This window comes from Excalfactoria chinensis, chromosome 3 (genome assembly GCF_039878825.1).
Source record: "Excalfactoria chinensis isolate bCotChi1 chromosome 3, bCotChi1.hap2, whole genome shotgun sequence".
Lineage (NCBI taxonomy): Eukaryota > Metazoa > Chordata > Aves > Galliformes > Phasianidae > Excalfactoria > Excalfactoria chinensis.
The window spans coordinates 37,442,411-37,463,252 of NC_092827.1; the positions used below are offsets into that span (position 1 = coordinate 37,442,411).

The window sequence follows — 20,842 nt, forward strand, 5'->3', positions numbered from 1 at the left end:
AGCCAAAGACAACATCTGTATTGGTGCCTCAGCGCTGGAGGGACTTTACTAGGTGCTCCAGTTGGCTGGGCAGTCACTTACTTTGCTTTCCTCCTCGCTGGCTTGAAGGTGTTGTGTGAGCGATCAGCTGCTTGGGAGTCAGCTCATCTCAGATGACTGTACTGCCGCCTATAGAAAGGCCTCATTCAACAGCAAAATGATGGCCATCTTTGTTAAAGGTGCCCAATGTTTTTTAATGCCTCTTTCCCACCATGTTTTATATAAAACACCCTAATAGGAAGAAAATGTTCTCCAGATGTGATTGTGGAAATGATCCCGTCAGCTTTACTTCCTAGCTTCCTAATTGCTTGGGAAGATTTCATCAGTTCAAACAGCTGTGAACCTTCGTTTAATGGAAGCAAAGATTGCCTCAGTGAGAGCTTCCCAAACATCGTGTCAAAAGGGAAAATACAGCCTAAGAAAAGAGAAATTACTGTAAGAAGTAACAACACGGGATGGACAGCCAAAATAATGGACACAAACCAGCCTACGGCAGCAAGGCTGTAAACCTGGAGTTAAGAGTATGCTATGAAACCTGCTGCCCTCCCGGGATGGCACAGGGAAGTCCAGGGATGCATCAGAAGGCACAAGTCATCATTTACGGTCCAACTCACACACACAGTGCAAAAATAACTTATAGTTTATTACTTCCATGAGAAAAGTATTCCGGAACGGATAAACAAATTGATGTTTGGAACCAAAAGTAACAGAATTACCCAGTTACACTTCAACCCCATAGGTATTCATACACAAGCTCGTCATACGCTGTACATCTGTCACAATCAGGAATCTGAAAATCTACCGAATACAGAAGTGTTTGCAATTCTTTCCTATCCTAATAGGTAAAACGATTATATATATTGATGGATTTATGGTGTGCATATATATATATATATACATATATACTTTTCTTAGAGAATATATACATGCACACCACAGCATATATTTACATTAAAACAGGAGTACACGGCTATACCAGCGCTTGTTGGAGACAGCTGAACAGGTGTTAACTATCTATACTGTCACACTGTAGAAGCAATATTATAATACTTTCCCAACCTATTTTCAACAACATACTGGGAAAGCGTACTGCAGCATTACCCAGAGACATCTACTGTTGTCCTGCTCTTGGAAACGCTGCTTTCCAAGTCACTACATCTGCAGGCTACGTGCTTTGACATGTGCTTGTTTGCAGAAATCCTAACAGCAGACATCCAACCCTGGGACGGGAAGGATAAGGACTCCATTGAAAAGCAGTTCAAGTACTTTATATTGTTACTGTACAGCAGCAAATCCAGGCACTTAGAACTATCAGCATTTTTCTTCTCACCTGTTCTAGAACTACGGGTGAAAGCTTATCCTCATTAAAATCAAGAACAGCAGTTTCCACTGACCTCACTAGGACAGAACATCACCTTACATTCTAACTGTAAAACTAAAATGGGTGACAAAGTGCATATTCTAAAGGAACCATTCAGATATCTGTAATAGCTTGACTGAATTTCAGAGTCAACGTATGGTAAATTCTCTACAAGATAAAGGCACAATATTTACAGGTACTCTTTCTACTGCAGCCTTAAATAAGAGAAACTAAACAACCACTACAGTTTTTAAAAATCAAACTGTGATTATATCAGTAATCTTTCATAAAAAAGCAGATACGCTTGTGCATTTAGTACTCGTGATTCTGGAACCATCTGGACGTGGGCATCGCTAACATACACCCACTGTCCCGATGATGCTCCCATGGCTTCTTTTAAACCTGAAATGCAACAGCAAAGGAAGTCACATTCATTTGTCTTTCGCATCGTCATCAAACAAATACAACGGATGTTTCAAAAAAGCAATAAAAAGTTGAGTTTCAAAAGCTGACCGGTGTGAAATTAGCAACACAGAAAAGACACAATCAGTTCTAGTAATTACTGCATGGGAAGCCTCAGACTGAGGGAGACTTGTTCCAGAAATAATTCTAAATGTTGTGCTTCTGGGAAATGAGCTTCAAATGCAAAGTGATAATACCCGGGACAGACAAAATGGGTGCTTGGTTCTTGTTCCCTCATGAAGGGAAACAGAAAATACATTTAAGGTACTCTGGCAACTCAACATTGCCTCTGCAAATCGTTCACTAACAGGTTCTGTCCTAGAATCTTATTTCACTCTGCGTGCCCAAAGCATCAAAAAGGACTGGCATGCTCTTCTCCCAATAGCACGAGAAGCCCGACATGAAAAGATTTCTTGCTGCTCCCATTAAATTAGAGTATTCCAAATTTTTAAGCATTAAAAAATACCAATTCTTAACAAATGGGTAAGACAGGTAAACATGTATATAAAAAACAAGCATTAAATTGCTGTGGATTCGGCTCTTACAATTGAATATTTCGAAATACCAAATCTACCAAGTAATTACAAATTAGAAGGCAGCGCTATTCCTCCAAATGTACCACTTGGACCAGGAAAAAGAGGAGCATTTTCCACCAATTCTCTGTCTAATAGCTGAACCAAAATTCTGTCGTTTACTCAGCTGTGTGTGGGTTTAATATAGAATCAGGTCATGCGTTGTGTGTATCAGAAAGAAACAGAATTATTTGTAGGGCCCTTAAAATTACATTCTGAGCTAAAACAGTTCAAAATCTCCTTGATGGAAAGAAGCTGCAGCCAGCGGTTGCTTCTGGCTTTACTCACAGAGGAAGGAAGTTCTGTTGTACATACCTAGAACGTTCTTTGTGGAGGAAATATGCTCTAGTAATTTCTTGGAGGGCGTTCTGACTTTCACATAAGCCGCATAATGACCGCCTCTCATTGACCCACTGTGCTCCACTATTCCATAAAGGCTGTACAGCACTCTTGCACCATCTGTAACGTTCTGTATTCCCAGAAACACAGAAAGCAACGATGAATTATTTCACAGTAAATTTTACAAATATCTTCATTACCCTTCAACAATATTACTTCAAAATACAGACAGACATCCACAGCATTTCCAGTGATGAGACACATCTATTAAAAACACTCAAGAGTCTTGTTAACTGAATTCAGTTACCATGGAAGCAGCAGTATCTGTCCCTAACACCCTCAGATACACTAAAACCATCAGGGCAGCACAGCTTAAGTAGCAATAGTTAGCATTGGTACTATTCATCGATATGAATGGAATTTCAGTAAGCTAACATTCTGAGTACACTGCTTGAAAATACTGCCTACAGTTTCTATGGGATAGGAAGGGATCATCATCATCATCATCCTCATTATCATCACAGTTAACTTGTGCTCAGGAAAACAGCAACTGTTAGAAGCACGATAAAAACAGAGATTGAAATGCATACCTTACAAGAAGCAGAACAAAATGGTGCTAGGTCTAAAATCAGTGGGAAATCCACATGCCTGTTTACTTTCCGTAGACTCAAACCAGCCTTTAACAAAGAGAAAAAAAAGATTGTACAATGAATACTTTGACGAGGTAGCTTTTTGAAGCTGATATGTATTATTATGTTATTAAAATAAACCAAAGCAAGAATCAGATTGGAACTTATTGAAACATTCTCCATTACGTCTTTAACGTGCCGCATGCTACACGCAAGTATGACAGGCACATAAAAGGTTTCCCTGGATACATCTGAATAGCTAAATGAGCTCTGAGGGTATCAGAGGTTCAGAAAACCACAAGCATGTTTCAGAACAGTCCTCCATTAAAAAAAAAAAAGCAAACGTTAAAATGCACAATGACACTGAAATAGTTGCTCATCCACCAGAACAGCACACGAATACAAGAGGTTTGGGCGTTTTACCTGGTGGAATCTTTTCAGATGGAGAATAAGAATAGCAGGAACTGAAGAAATCAATAGCTGTTTCCGGGCATTCGTGTAGACACCTTCCATTTTCTTCTCTGTATTTATGAATATCACAACAGTTTGTGAAGTGAGGACAATCACACAGAACTTGCTTTTTTGTTGTGTTTTTTTTACTTTCTAAACAGATCTACATTGCAATGACTTAGTACATGTATATGTTTTCCAATGGAAATTTTGTGGAGTTAACAGAAAAATACTACCTCATTCTTCTTGTTTACAATATAATCACCTACCAGGCCTGAGTATTACTTTGATCTGCCTGATCAGACCAACAATCAGAAGCACATTCAGTATCTAGGTCAGTGTGCACACTGAGATACAGCATCTGCTGCCATAATCCCCCATCTTTCCTGTGGAAAGCATTTCACCTGAAATGAACAGACAGTCGCTGGGAGAATAAATGCAAAGCACAGGTCTCTTTATCCATACCGATGTCCTAGCCTCTAAGCTAGAGATTACTTTTCCATCCTTCATGGAAAGCACACACTTTGTACCTATCTTTGAGAAGGGTCTGAAGAGGTGAGATCCATCTCAGGATGCCTCCTAACCTGGTGGCTTAAGCATATAGGATTGGCAACTGTGGACTGCACTGCAGTGGGAACTGAATGGAGGGGGGGGGGCTCTTACGAAAAGTAACTCTGCTGTTAGTTACAGATTAAGAAGAGAACATGAACCAGCACTTCCTTTTTCCCCTGGAAAAAAATCAATTAATATGCTTAAAGTAGAATATTTCAACTGCAGAATAAATCTACAGTTACGTTCCAATATTGGCATTTATTGTTTAGCCACAAGGGGGAAGCCCATGCTGGAAAAATGAAACACCAGAGGTTGCACAGGTTTTGACAGAAGATCTTGTACAGCCAATCACAGAAACATAGAATGGTTTGGGTTGGAAGGGACTTCGAAGATCAACCACTGCCACAGGGAGGCTCACCAGCCTCCAGATCTGGTACAGGACCAGGCTTCCCAGGGCCCCATCTAACCTGGTCATGAAATGCCACCATACTAACAGCTTACCTGAGGAATTGGATTTCTTCTGATACTTCTGTTTCCTTTCTGTGCAGCTCTCACACAAAAGCTTGTTGTTCCCCATTAACAGCTCTACAGAGGTGAATTGGTAAAGGCAGGACTGGACAGAACACTCCTTGGAGCTAGTTATATAGCTCTGGGAAAGCGTCTGAAAAGCGTTTTGAGGGTTTGGGGACAACGAAGACTTGTCCACTGAGAACATGGAATTATTTGATAAACCTGGATCACCGCAGCTTGACTTTTCATTTTCGTTTATAGTATCACAGAAGCTGAGTTTGGATATGGCACTGGAAATCTTCTCATCATTACTGTCACTTGGTTTGACGTGTGGCATTTTAACACTGACGTGGTTGACATGCAAAGCAGATGTGTTGCTGCATGAGCTAAAAGCTGTTTGCTTAGAAGCGCTTTCACTTTCAGAGGCTTCACTGTCTGCATCAAAGCTGCTTTCAGAGCGGCTGGCTTCTTTCTCGCTGCCCTCTGTCTGACTCCCATTCATGGCAGACTCCACAGTTGTGTCTTTGGAGTACAGCACACCGGGGCTATCTTCCAGCTCTGGCTTTTTGGTTCTTTCCTGCATGATAACAGGGCTTCTTTCTTCTTCATTAGAGGAAGCTTTTCTGGCAAGCCTTCTCTCCTGGTTCAACTGATTCTGTAAATTATGGCATTTTAGTAGTAAGCAGGAAAAACAGAAAACATACCAGTGACTTAAAACAACTTTTAAAAGATGACAAATAAACCTAGCATTTTATCTTCTCTACCTTTCACGTGCTTAAGCTACTTGATCCTCTTAAGATCTGTTTAAACTAATATAGGATTAGAAACCTCCGTACCAGTCAACTATGACCACTATACTTACTGTGAAATCAATACCTCCTACAATCACAGTGACAGCTGTGGATGGCACATGAGAAGGGGTATTCCTTTAATCTAACTTAAGCTTCTAAAAGGTTCTCAAGTTTAAGCTGGCCTTCCACAAGAGGCCTTAGCCGATGAGCATCTAGAGAAGAGAATTCATGTCCCCTTGCAGACACTTGTCTTAGAATGAAATACATTTTCTTTATTCGTATATTTTACATTGTCTGAAATTGACTTTTTTTATATCACAAGAAGAAAAAGCTTTGCTGTCACAAAAATACCACTATAGATTTGTAAGTACTTCAAGCAGATATAATCTTAAGTTATTCACAGTTCTTTCTTTCATTTGGCTTGTTTCCTAAAGAAATGAGCATTTTTCTTTCCATTGCCTCAACAGAACAAACAACAGAATGCAAATTTCATGGTTTGCTTCCATAACAGGGACGCTAAGTGGACAGAAATACCTTTTGCACACTTGGGCATGGGCCTAAGTAGCAGTAAGGATATAATTAGAGACATGACTTTACGGTTTCCTACTATCTTTAGAATCACTGAACCGTTCAGGTTGGAAAGGATCTTTAAGATCATCCATTTCCAGTCCCCTGCTGTGTGCAGGGTCACTACCACCATTAGGCTGCCCAGGGCCCCATCCCACCCAGACTTGAATGCCTCCACCGATGGGGAACCAACAGCTTCTCTGGGCAGCCCGTGCCAGCACCTTACCACCTTCTGAGAGAAGAATTTCTTCCTTATATCCAATCTACATTGAATCTCTTTCAGCTTAAAACTGTTGCCAAGTATATTCCAATTTAGTAGAGAGGAGTTCTGGACTGTCTTTGTTACCTATATAGGTAAGTCTTGAAGTTTCAGAGCCCACTCTGAGTCACGGGTACCAACATATTGGGCACCACAGTTAAGTGCCTAACTTGAAGCCTTATAAGATCTTTATCTTAAGACTATTCCTTAAGTGTAATCACACGGAATCTTCAACAGTTACTTAAGTTCATCCCTAAATCTTAAAACTAAGTCCAAATAAAGTCAACATAAAGGGCAAATATTATTTCTAAATATTTTCCCAAGTAGGGCTTGAAGTCACACTGAATCCTCTACTTCATAATTCAAGTCCTTAATCTTAAAAACAAGTAGCAATGTTTAGCAAAAAAGAGTAAAAGCCAAATGAAGAAGTCATTAAAACCCCCAAACACGACTGTCTGCTAAGACTACTTTTTGTCTCAGCTGTGTTTTACTTTCTTTATAGAGAAGAGGGAGAGAAACTTGTCAGAAATTACTGCTGATGTTTGGGGCATAACACAAACAATTCTTACAACTTTGAAAATCGTGAAGCTCCTCACTTCAGGAAGAAAAGATAACAACCAATGCTCAGATACTCTGTTACCTGCACAACCACCCACTGGACACTTGGATTTTCACAAGCAAATTTACAGACCAATTAACAAAAGTCACAGAAAATCAATACACACTAATTGAATCCAACACTGCTTGTTTTACATGCCCAAAAGCATGGGGAAGCACAGATTCACTAGTTAGACAGCCACCTCATGTACCACTTTATCAGTTCTTATTGAAAGCAGAGCTGTTTCCTCCTTTATGTTATTATCTAGTCTAGTTTGCTGAATCCAAACTGTATCTTATTATCTTAATTTTGAAAGCCATCCAGTAACCATATTTTTATGCAACAGCATTAACATCATTATTCGTTCTATTTTGGAATTTTCCATGTCTCCTCCAGCATTGATTCTATTTGTCCAAAATCTTATATAGAATATAAGGCTTATTTAAAAAAAAAAAGTGTTAATAAACCCTGAGAGCCCTTCCCACTTTCATTAACAATGAAAGTGCACAATACTTACTACAGATTAATTTCAGTCTCTAAAACAAACAGTTCTGTTCAGCTAGTGTATTTGCAAAGCCCTTTCATTGCCATAAGGAAGGACTGTACTGAGAGGCTGAACCGAACCCACTGGGTTACTGAAAGCCAAGTGCTCCATGGAAATCCCGCTCTCAGCCTCCAACCATCTCTGGTGTTGGTACTATTTTTGTTGTGCCTGTTGGCAGCTAATCCCTCAGATGGCTCTAGTGCAGACCTGCCTGCCCTCTTAGCTAGTGTCACCATTCATGGGGTTGCTGCCAGAAACAAATCAGGAGGATGATAAAAGGAAGGCTGGACAGAAAATCTAAACCAACATCAATTGAAATTAACGAGCAGATCTTTTTTTCTTACAAGCATAACCCCATAATTGAAAATCCAATGGTTCCCAATGATTATAATCTCTCATATTTCTAATAGTTATCTAAATATTTTTAAACTAATCTATGTCAACTACATATATATATTTAGACAAACAAACAATTGCAGGTGCCAATATTCCTTCTCCCGTTTCCCTAGTGTACACCTAGAAACTTCAGAACAAACTCAAAATGACTGGTTGGTTAGAGTATCTAAGTTCTTACCTTATCTTTTGTTGAAGTGTGTTTCTTGACAATTTTGGGCTGATTATTCAGTGCACTGATGGAAGAACAGGTATACTGCCCAAGATCTGCTTCATGCACACTTTTACTTTTATTTGTTCTTCCCAGAGGCACAGGTTTTGCAACCTAAGAAATCAGATGGGAATTTAGGAAAGGATATATGCCTGTTTTTCATTCCTTTACAGCACGCAGAAAAGATTAATGTAGGTGGGTTTGTTTTCTGTACATCAGAAAGCAGTAACCTACATTGCTATGAACCAAACTGTTGTTTGGAAACAAGCGCATTTTATGAAGGAAGGACTAAATATTACATTAAATACTCTTCCTTAGATGTACGCAAAGATACGGAGGGATGGGAAAGAAGCACTCTCAATCTATCTTCCTACTCCCAAATCAAAATTCCAAGTCCCACAAAAAACAAAGCACATGTTCTAAAATGAATCCAGCCCTTCTGCAGCTAACAAAGACATTCTGTAGGCTATTTATGACAGAACACCAGGACAAATATTTTCAAAGTTTATCCATTTTTACCCTGATTCAGTCCGCTTGTGCATCATCTCCCTAGTCGCAAACCAGTAAGTTAGAATCTATCCTTTTGGACCTTCCTAAAGAATTTTATAACCAATCTATATGCTAAAAATACTATTAAACTAATCTCAGATCTATATATACTGTAAGTAACACTGTCAGTTTGGTCTAATAAAAAAATGTTTTTTTCTCTATCTGTATACATATATAAAAATCACATAATGAGCAGACAGTACACATGCATGTGTTTATAGACAAGCATTTCTAGGTTTGAAATGAAAACTGGACATATACATACAGAAACATCTTCATAAAGCAATCCAGAGGAAACAACAGTCATTATGTATTCTGTATCTTACCCTCTCTTCTATTATAGGAAGTGAAAGATCAATGAAAGGTTCTTTCACTGTTGAAATCTTGAAGAAAAAGAGAAAAAGTGTACTGAGTGCAAAGAGCAATGCATAGGTTCAGCACATAACTCCTTTTTTTAAACCAAACTATTATCAGAAACTACACGACAAGCTGATCAGTTACAAGATGTATCAAACTACAATGAAGAACTTCCCACAAGCTTTTTTTCCTATCTTTTATGATTTTAGGATAGTTCTCTTTTTCGTTCTAACACTGCATGGAAATTCCAGCACACAGACACAAAGGCAAGGCCATTCCTCCAGGCACAAGCCACACCTAGAAGCACTGTGGTGCTCAGCTTCTCTGAGCTCAAGGCATTCTTAACTCATGTGGGTCTTCTAGATGGAACACAACTTTCTGGACAGCAGAAACAGCAAATCCAGTAGAGTTCTGAAGAAAACCTAACTTTTAAGCACTTCCTAAGCCTGGATATTTCTGTGCGGGCACTGATCCTGTATGCTGTTCAGCAGCAAGAACTGGTTAATGGCAGTTAGGTGGCAAGTTGTAACCTGGCACTCACCGGGAAGATGATGTCAGGTTTACTGGTTGCAGCCAAAAATTTTATTAGAAATGTTCATATTGCACACTAGGAATTATTAAAATAAAGCCAATTAATGGGGAAAAGCGGTGCTTTTATTTTCAGCAAAATACCTTACCGTCTGTTCTGCAGTATTATTTTTCCTTCTATAAACTATGTCAATTCTAAGCTGAAACTGGAAATATGACTTTATGACTACCACATCCAGTCCAAGCCTGTTTCTTAACCTCTCTCCCTCACCATTCTCACATTCCTGCCAAAACTGATTTCTCTTACCTCAGGAAAGACAGAAAAGCAAAGCCTTTAAAAAGAACATCACATTGTACACATAATTGAACACAGTCATACCTCCAGTTACTGTCACTGTTGCCCTTCTCTGATGTTTATGACCCTATCTTCCACCTGTGACATAAGGACCGGAGGCTCCTCTTAACAAAAAGCTTACATTTATCCGTTGTGTGAGGGACTCAGCATGGTTTAAATTCCAGTAAAACAATAAATGAGGTTAGAACTATTTTAACTATGTCCACTTGCTGACTGATGAGCAATACTCACACTGGGGTTCCTCTAGAGACTGACTTTTAAGGAACAAGCACTAGTCAGAAAGATCTTTGCCAGTGGAAGCAAAGGAAAGAGACTACTAAGCTTGTCCTCATACAGCTACCACTTGCCAAGCTCTGAGTCCTGTGCAGGCAGAATATAAGAACCCAACAAAAATAAAAGGTACACACAAAACACAGACGATGCCTATTGGATACACAGCTGAAGTTCTTCATTGATACTAGAAGCACATTGAAGTTTAATCTGCACATCACACACAGGGAAGTTTACCTGGCACTGCAGAACTGTGCTCAAGTATTCAGATTGATTGATTTACTTAATCTCTATAATATTAAATATAATGCTTTAAACCAAACCAAACACAAACGTAATATTAAGTTTTAAAAAGTCATGCAAGTAAGATTTTTCTTTTCCAAAGTTAAAGAAAATTATAAGGATAATGGAAAGCATTTATGATGAAATGTCAGTAATATTAATTATGAAAGGAATACGCTGTTCATTAGAGATATTACGTTAACTCGAAGAAACACTTAAAGAAAAGAAAGTAATTTTAGCATTTCCCCACTCATACTAATTCAAAGCAAGTACTTCCCAATTTTCAGGTATATCCCAGAAGACTGGGCAGGAGGTTTTATATTTTCAGATAGGTAAGCATTTCAGGAATATCAAATTAGGAGTGAAACATAGATAATTACAGAATTTGGAACCTCCGGCCTTAAATTAGATGCAAAATGAAGCCCAGTATTTGAAACAACTTTGAATTCAAATGATCCCTCTTCTCAGGTTTGCAGAGGATAATGCTTTAAGGAAGCGTAAGTAAGTTATTTTAAATGAGAAACTGTCAATAGTCTTGCTTTTACAGACAAACAAGCAAGTATAAAATTGGCAATACAATTTTATACTTCCAAGACAATGTAATCAAACCAGTATGTGATCTATTCCACATCAAACCAAATTCCAAAATACCTACATTTTCACATTCCTCACACATGACAGTGCTAGTCAATTCACCAACAAAGATCCTATCTATGAAGTTCATCTTCACACCCTCTCTTCCATATGCTGAAAAAACATTGCCTTTTTTTAAATGTGAAAAATAACAGATGCAATGCCACACTATAAGTACAACAAAATGCTAAGATTTATGTTGAAAGCACAATTATTAAACATATTCAAAAGCTTTTAAACACAGCACAGTAACTAAGCTATCATATACTGTATTTCGGTATTTTAAAACATCTGTTATTCAGTGATACATTTCCCTTCATACTCGCTCTCCCCACCTGCTATAACAAAGTAATCATTCAGTGTCTCTCAAGAGGAAGCTTTTAAAGATAATCTGTTTTAATATATAGTATATATATAGCATTGTATTGCTTTGATGTAGACACTACAGAGGCAGACAGGCTGTCAATTTTTCTAAATAGCCCTCAAAACTATAAAACTAAAAAAAAAAAAAAAACTAATAGAGAACAGAAAAAAATCAGTTCTATGTCTCAATTATTGCAGATTTGGGAAGGCCGGCATTCAAAAGAGCTTCAGCATTATTTACATTTTAATTAAAGCAAAAATTATGATATATTTTTTTTTTAATATACACAGAAGAAAAATAATTTTAAACTTGTTGTTTAAAAGAAACAAGCATTCTTTTGAAACAGCTTCCCATTTTGGCTTTGTAATCGTATTTCGAGCACTCACAGTATCAGCCACCTGAGAGAAATAACTTTGGCTTATGTTAAGTGGCCTCTCTGAGCAATACAGTAACTGCGGCTATGTAACAAACAAACAGCAGGCTAGTTAAGAAACCAAAATTAGATTCAACATATCATTACAGAAGGCATTACTAATGCAGTGGAAACTTATTCAGGCTACAATCTGCACATAAGAAGCTCTCTATACTTTAAATATGCACTAGGTGGCACCAGAATAATACATAACATTTTAACACTACAGTACTTTAAGACTGCTGTTAGCTAGAGTCACATTTGAAGAAAATCTAAAATTTCTACACTTTAGAAGTGATTCAATAAAGTGTTTCATACCTTTGACTTTTCTTCTAGTTTCTTCATCTGCTGTCTTGGTTGTTGGATTATTAAATGCTTTTAAGATACCAGTTTGTATACGCTGTAATTTAAAAGAGAGAAATAAAATAAAATAAAATAAAATAAAATAAAATAAAATAAAATAAAATAAAATAAAATAAAATAAAATAAAATAAAATAAAATAAAATAAAATAAAATAAAATAAAATAAAAATAAAATAAAATAAAATATTAGCAAGTACTTACAGTGTAAACATTCTAAACACAATTAATATATGGTTAAAAGAAGCGTAACTTACTACTGTTATTCAAGCACTGCCAAAGCTACGCAAGCTTACTAGCTTCAGCATGTAACCATTACTAAATTTCCTCCCCACAAAAAGGAGCAGCTGTGGAGGCGATCAACAAACAGTAAGACTGTCAGTGAACAAATGCTTTTCATTTCTTCCATACTTAGGGAAAAAAAATCAGCACCATACTACCAGAGAAATGGTCTATTACTGATTGACTGGGATACAAAATACCTGAAGGCAGCTAAGGGCAGCTAAGAGCCTTTCAATTGCCAGATCTCTGTGACTCCGTTCAGCCATTTTATTACTTTATTTTCTAACACCGTTCATTTCAAAGATATGTAATAATATCTTTTCAGATACATAAAACTTTCTATGAATCCATATAAACTTCAACAACACTATTTTTAAAAATTTCCCCTAAGCTACATTTTTTAAAGAAGAATCAGAAAGAAATATACTCTTACATGTGAGTAGTAGTTGCAGCCTACTATACTCTTCCTACTATAGGGGAGTCATACCTCAATTTGTATCTGGGCAAAGGAGGTATTTTTATGAACTACTTGGATGTGTATGATGCTGGCACCTGCTGATACGAAATACTCTACCCATCCTGCGATGAGCTGTGAAGAGGGAAGGTGAGGACTATACTGGTTCTACCACCAGAGAACACCACAGCATGCCTGACCCCAGTTTTCTTCTCCTGGCAAATGTACTTGCTTTCCAATCCAGAAACTCCACTAACAGCTGCCCATGTCAGTGTGCAAATGACATTTACAATGAAATATGGTATCAAAGTCACAACTAGAGCAAAGCACCCTTCTAGGAACAAATGGTGTTACCAACCGTTCCGCGAGTAACACAAAACCTGTGCACCAGCAGAAAAAAAGCTAACAAATAACTTGTGTTTGCAGACAGCAAAGTGCACTTTCAAGCCATCGATTACAGCAGCGTGACGATGGCAGGCAGCCCCAGAGGTCTGGTTTCCAGTTCAGGCACCCATCAGGCTAAGTCATACTCCTACCTTATGAGTATGTGACCTGGCTTGTGAATTAACTCCCGCTGCCCCAAGCTCAGCTTTGTTCATCTTAAAGCCAACAATATACTAAAAGGGCTAATCAATAGATAATTCACAAAGTTGAACACCATAAATGGGTCTAGGGCCATAAGCGACCCTTTTGTTGGGATTAGCGCGTTGAACCATTTATTTAGGTCAAAGAAAAACACAGTCTTTGAATGGGCAGGGTGCTGCCGACAATGGCAGCAGACATTAATCAATTAGCAGCAGGGTTCAGCTACTTCAGGCCCTGGTGTGAAACAATCTCCAGCCCGCACTGCTGGGTACGCCAGTCAGGATGTCATTTTTATCGTCATATCGACAGCCTTTTATCTTAAAAACCCACTTGTGTATACACACACCCTAATGGCAACAGGAAAAAGTTCAACACTGGTCTGAGAAGGCTGTTTCATGAGGCAGGAAAACAGATAAAAGGCGAAAGCAGAATGTGACTTGTGAGAGCTCCGTAAGTTGCTGTAACTCACACCGTGCTCTGTACTATACACATCTCTCCTCAGAGCTCTGTCAGTCAGAGCAAGGAGCCCAGCAGGGGCACCGGCTGGCCTGCAGCGCTCAGCCCGGCCTGTGGCAGGTGGAGCACAGCACACCTCCTGCCTTGGAGCACAGCATTACAAGCAGTGCCCAGGACAGGCAGTTGCTGGACACACTTCTGGCTCTGGTGGCAGGCAGCATGCTGCGGGCCTTCCCCGGCAGCGGGCTGGGGGTGTGGGGCTGGGCAGCGGGCAGCTGGCAGCTGTGAAGTTCCCAGGGCTGACAATGCCGCTCCCTCCTGGCAGAGAGCAGAACGAGCCGTGACCCGCTCCGTCACACAATCTACAGACTCCAAATACAAGGGGAAAAAAAGGGTGGAAAGAAAGGCAGAGCTTTCACTAGTTATCACCCGCGGTGAGCAACCCGAGGTGATGGAGTCAGTGTTTGTCGTAACGCACTATTACGGGCAAACAGGGGGTGTAATTGCAGGAAGGGTGGGACCAGCCCTTATGTGCTCAGTGCTGAGGGTGGCAGACACACTCTGCTGCCTAAAACGTCATTTAAATTCGCAACATGTCCCCTTACCCTTTTATGGTAGCTTCAATAGCTGTTCAGCTCTAACAGATGACTCAACAAACAACTGAAAACACAGCTTATTGTAATGATGGCACATTCACTGATGGACCAAGAGACTGATGGCAGGGGAAAGAGCAGTGACTACAGAAGCAGCTTAGTGCCTGCAATGGTTTTGCTTCGGGTGAATCTACGATTGTGAAGCAAACATAATTTCCATCTTTTCTTACATGAAAATCAATGTGCAGCAACAAGAGTTTCCCTCTACTGTAAAAGCACGGCCACTGCTCTTACTGAATAGGAAAAGCAGCAGCAGTCACCTGCTTCTGTGGTGTGCCTATACCGACACACCACCCTCTAGCTGTGACAATGTCAAGGGTCAGCTCTTTCTCCCTGTAGTTCAGTTGTGCTTATTATTAAGTACACCGATGACAGGGTTCATTCAGTGTTACTCTAGTGTCACAAACTGGGCTCTGTTACAGCTTTATATTTTGTTTCCAGAAGAATTCAGCTTAGGATCATTACATTCCCTGTGTAATCAAATGAGACGGAAGAGAAGCACGCTGGTCAGTACAATATTTAAGGACTTTCCTTTGACTAGACTCAGAAAAGGTTATTTACCACAATATCATCTGAATGGAAGGTTCCAAGACTAAGTCAGGCAGATGAAATCAGATACAGTCAAAATAGCTCAAGCAAGCAAAAAACCACTTTCTTGTATTCAACAATGCAGGAGGCAGAAAGAAGGAAGGGAAAGAAACATGAAGAAAGATACAGGGGGAACATTTTTCATTTCATAGAACGAGTTATATATATGTTGATTTTAATAGAACACAGTGTGTTATTTACAAAATAAGTCGTTCTTCACTATTTCTTAAGATAAAAGATTAACTTTACAAGACTTTATTTTTGTTCTTTTTTTTTTAGTGAAATAGGTTTCAATGAAAATTGTGGGCTGACTCATGCTTTGGAGCTGCTAATTTCTGTCCCAAAGCTTTCTCCTGACAGGCATTTTTCCTGAACCCACAGAAGGGGCTTTTTTGTTCTTTTCTTTCGTAATAAATGCAAACAATTCACACTCCCAAAGTTCTCATGATCTACTTGCCATAATCTTTCTATTGCTCATCAAAACTTTCATCCCAATCAGCAATTTTAAGACACCAACATGAACACGATTATATCATCTTCCTAAAAAGTCATTATTTCTCTCATGATAACAAAAATAGCCTCACCTTATCTATAAAGGACATCTTTAAAACATGAAGAACAATGGAAACATGAAGAATACTGAAGAATGACAATCAGTATACAGTACAGTCAAGTATTTCTTCACTAAAAACACACACAAAGGTGTTACCTTTGTTTCTTCAATCCTCATTGCATCCAGCAAATAGTGCAGAAGCTCTTGGCTGTCCTGCTGCTGGAATCCCTTAAATCGAGGAGCCCTGCAAAAGAAGCAGTAAGGAATTTACAGTTACACTGAGAGACAATATCTTTGTTAGGTTCTTGTTGGATGCTGAGGTACAAACAGGTGCAGTCCTTACTGGACCTAACGGGACACTCCAGCTGTCTCATGTTTCTCACATCTCGCAGCACATATGCAAGAAGTCTGTGTACAGTAAAACAGAAGCAGCCCAATAATCTAGATTGGAAAAATATCTTGAAATCTAAGGGAAGTTACAGGGTTGCACACAGACAAGCAAAACACACAGGTCAGAATCCAAACAAGAATAAATCTTAACTTCTTAAACAAAAGTATCTATAGCCATCTCTTAATAGAGCTCTTCAGCCAGCCACTCTATTAATCTGTAGCTTACTGCAATGACTCAACACTCCCTGCGTAAGAGTTAGATGCTCTTTATATCATCAGGCAAGAGTTTCTCTTATATTTGCTTCACATAAGTTTTCACAAGGACCTTTTAACATCATGAATCACGTCATAGTAATCAGACCACAGCCACATTCAAACTTGTGTTCTGTAATCTAACAAATTGCAATACTTAATATCTGAAACTCATATTAAAATGTACAGCATGACTAGGAGCAAATAAAGCATAGCTTCAGACCTAAATAAAATGGAAAAAGCCTGAAAATGATGGGACAACCTCTTCAAAGTTTCCAGGTACCAAAGATTATCAGGTCTGCCAAAGCAAGTAATAAACCAGGGTAGACACCTGATAATTGTTCCCCAGAACAGCTTAAGGAACTGTATGCCCAACTGGTTTAGAGAGCAAAAAAAAAGCAAAGCACCACCTGAGATGACAGAGGTTCAAACTGCACCAGTCTACACTAATACTAAGGAACCCTCCTTAAGCATCCATCAGAACAACCAACTGTATCAGGAACTTTGCTCCCACTGCATATTGAATACAAAAGCATCACAAATGTTTAGCTCTTCTGTAATTCCTGAGTGCACCAAAGGAGTTAGATGTACAAACCATGGAAGATCATGAAGAATCTTAATTGTTACTGTCATTTATTAACACTGCTGTATTTCTCATCACTCACAGTTTCCTTTATTAATCTGAATAGCTACCATTAAAATGAAAATCATGATACAAAGCTCTTTATCTTGCCGTTAATCAAGTTTAGAAGATGGGATACATTCCTCTAGAACTTCACAACCCTTGGTAAAACCCCTTAAAGCCCATTTCCATGCTGCACCTGTAAGTACGGATGGCACATGTGCTAGCCCTGAGCCCACCAGAATTGGATCCTGCAGGGCAGCTCCTTGGAACCACTTTCCAGCACAGCAGCAAGCAGCCCCTCAGGCTGAGCATTTGCAGGGGCTCACAACAGAAGGCTGCAGGGCTCCAACTCCCCAGCTGTCCTGTGATCTTGTCTGTGGGGTGCATGACAGCTCTTCTCATCTAACTGCACTACAGTCCTCCTTCCTACGTTGTAATCAGGCAAAGTGAAGATTTTTTTTGTTTTGGAGATCCCCGCTAACTAAAATGCATTAGAGCTGCAATTGATGAAGATACTGCTTTTCCGTAAGTAGTAACATCACTACCTTTTGGACTGACGATACTTACTGTCTGACATGCCCAGATCACAAGCCCACCTTCTAAAATAATACAAGCTTACTACTCAGGTTAAACAGGGAAACAAATCATCTTAAAAAAAGGTGAGCGCACTACAGTATGTTTCATCTCTAGAAACTACAAGTCTTGACAGAAAGGATCTACACGCCCCAGAAAACATGCATCTGGTGCTGCCCTGGTTCACTCAGCCTCCCCTGCCCTTGGAGCAGCTTGTCCTCCTTGATGGTGCCTGGCATCAGCACCGACAGAGGCCAGCCAGCTCGCCAGTCAGCCCAAGGACACAGACAGAACACTGGCACTTGCCCGTTATTTACTGTTACACTTCACTATGCCAGACACATGGAAACTGAGGAGTACACAGCAAAGGCAATTCCAGTAAAAAACAGACCACCAGCAGCATCTACAACGGTTTTCATAAAGCAAAAGAGAAAAAGCATCTGTTTCAAACTCTACTTTACACCAGTCAACTGCACCGGGCCGATGCTGTGCCTGTTTGTGACACAGGCATTCAGTAGTCTAAATCACCAGTATTCAAAACTGCTGATTCCTTTTGTACTGCTCACAGTATTTAAATCCATTGTAAGGATCATAATTTGCAGGTGTCGATAACATAAGCATTATCAAATACACTTATGAGTATGTGGATAGATACTTTAGATGTTACCTGTACTGAGACAACAATAGTTTCTCACAGAAGTTTGGATCTCCAGTTTCTCCCAATCCCTCAAGAGACTGTGCAAATATTCCCTATAAACAATCTGTTATTTACATTAACAATAATTTACTGGCCAAATCACGCCTGTCTTTCCAAACTACTCGCTCCTCAGATTTTTAATTAAAGCCTTGGACTGATTCATCTGAAACGGGATTTGAAAGTGAGGGTGTTTTTTTTCTGTTTTATTTCCAGTAATGCCACCAAATGGCAGCTGCGTCTCTTGCTGCACAGTAAGAAGATGCACAAGCTGAGCCATGTGCTAAAAATCTTCCAAAATGTAGCACAGGAGACAACTGGCTGTGCAGAGCTCAAGCAGGAATTTGATCAAACTGGCAGAGGGGACAGAAAAACCAACCACTTACTGGGTTATTCCATTTTATGAAACACATCTCGAGCCAGTTTTCATGTTCAGCCCCAGATTGCAGGCTCTGACTAACAGGTGCACTGAGCTGTAAATATCTATCTGCGTTTGCTCAACACGCAGTAATCCTCCTTGCCCAGCCGTGCTCTTTAGCTGTTCTGGGATTCCTGCAGATGAGGCTTCTTTCCTACTTACACAATACAGACACTCGGGTTGGCTTCGAAATTTGGAAATAGTAGAAATTAAAGGCTACCATAAGAAGCTGCATCAGACTTGCAACGTGCCTACCACAGTGAAACTTAAACCTGGGCAAGATGTCACGTTAGAAATGCAACAGACTGAGCGTCCATGCAGTACAGTGATAGATGGGTCCAAGGCCTGAGTCGCTCTCTGTAAGCACAGTAGGAGGTAACTGGAGAAGGAGCTAAGGTGGTTAGGAATCTAAGGTCAGTGCCTAAAATTAAGTGCAATAAATCTGGCCTTGCACATGCAAAACAACACGTTCATGTTTACAAAAAGCCTACCTGCATTTCTATCTGCTTTTTTGATACAGGGTCAATAATACTCATAGTTAAAATGACTTAATGACACTGCTTTATGAAGAGGTTTACAACAAAACCTGGACACAGCAAAGCAGGTATACTTTCTTAGCTTTCTTTTTAATGCTATATATTTTTGCATGTGCAGGTCAACCTAAACATTTAACTCCAATTTTTTCCAATATATCAATAAATTCAAACTTGAAGTACTCCTCCTAAGAAATGAAACACATCGGATTAATACTATTAAAGCCCAGCCTTTGCTTCTATTCACATCAAATGTTTTATTTCCAGTTAACTTGATTATTGAAGCCAAACAGATTCCAAAAAGCACTAAACCTTTATACTGGATTCAATAAAACACTCAACTTACATTACAAAAATTAAATGAGATATTAACTTGCACATATATTTAAAGGAACATGCACACATTTTAACTTTTCAATTGACTATGAGTTTTCTCATTGCATCTTTCATTAAACAGCCAGAAATCAATGAATCTTTGTTTTAAAAACCCAGAAGTAGAGATGAGTTTAAGTTTGACAAGCCTGGTTATCCACAGTATTATTATTTCTTTTATTTATGAGAAATGTCTTCCTGACACAATGAGAATTAAAAGGCATATTCAGCATGGCTCCTCCAACATAGCCATACTAATAGCTCCTGTGTATAGTGACAGACTAAACTCTTGCACTGACACAAACTAGATCTTTGTACTAATAGGGTTTATTTTTCTAGCCACAGGACTACAACACACAGCAAAGGAAGACAAATATTTGACTACTTGACAAGCAGTGAAAAAACCCATCACATCTACAGGAGGGATTTTGTTGGTGTTTTTAATTGTTGTAGGAACACAGCACTGAGTTCATTTTTCAATGCAAAGTAGGAAAAAAGAAAAAAAAAAGCCACATAAATGCCTTTTCTTAGTGTTTATGATTTACAGTATAACCTTCCGCAGATAAACACCAGATAATACTCACTTCTGATGAAAATTTTTCTATCAATGGTATCTGAAGGCAAAATAGTTTATCTGTATATTCCATTCAGTTTTATTAGTGTAAATGAAAGGGAAAAATGAACCCAGCTGCAACTGTTTTCAACGGAACAGCACTAGTTAATCTTTCATTTTATTAGCACACGGTGCATCTGTAATGGGCAAGATTATTTACACTCCTCTGTGCTTGTACTAAATCCTCACTCAGCCTCACATGTATCTACATGCCTGGATTTTAATGGGGACAGGATGATGGGAATGTAAGTGACCATTGTAAATGTCAGGGAAGCTGACTGTGAGGAAGCTATGCAAGGTATGAGCCCTTTATTTTGACTGAGAAATGATGTCATTGTTAGCACTGACACAAAGCTAACTGATCATTCACGTCTGTTGAACCCTGGAATAACATTTCAGGCTTGTATATTTGTTT

General features: G+C 39.1%; 1 protein-coding gene across 4 annotated transcripts in view; it reads right to left on the bottom strand.

Moving 5' to 3' along the window:
- Nucleotides 1-656: 656 nt before the first annotated feature.
- USP45 (ubiquitin specific peptidase 45) overlaps nucleotides 657-20,842 on the bottom strand; it is a 48,956-nt gene continuing 28,770 nt past the window's right edge. For 3 of the 4 annotated variants that reach the window (XM_072332388.1, XM_072332389.1, XM_072332390.1), the window contains exons 9-18: nucleotides 16,114-16,201; nucleotides 12,345-12,426; nucleotides 11,273-11,364; nucleotides 9,152-9,208; nucleotides 8,247-8,390; nucleotides 4,905-5,568; nucleotides 3,825-3,922; nucleotides 3,363-3,449; nucleotides 2,749-2,902; nucleotides 657-1,801 (exon numbers count right to left, since the gene is read on the bottom strand). In XM_072332388.1, the coding sequence (XP_072188489.1) occupies nucleotides 1,668-1,801; nucleotides 2,749-2,902; nucleotides 3,363-3,449; nucleotides 3,825-3,922; nucleotides 4,905-5,568; nucleotides 8,247-8,390; nucleotides 9,152-9,208; nucleotides 11,273-11,364; nucleotides 12,345-12,426; nucleotides 16,114-16,201 (1,600 nt within the window). In that variant the 3' untranslated portion in view covers nucleotides 657-1,667. The remainder of the gene's footprint in view (nucleotides 1,802-2,748; nucleotides 2,903-3,362; nucleotides 3,450-3,824; nucleotides 3,923-4,904; nucleotides 5,569-8,246; nucleotides 8,391-9,151; nucleotides 9,209-11,272; nucleotides 11,365-12,344; nucleotides 12,427-16,113; nucleotides 16,202-20,842) is intronic. The other variant, XR_011903101.1, reaches the window with a different exon arrangement.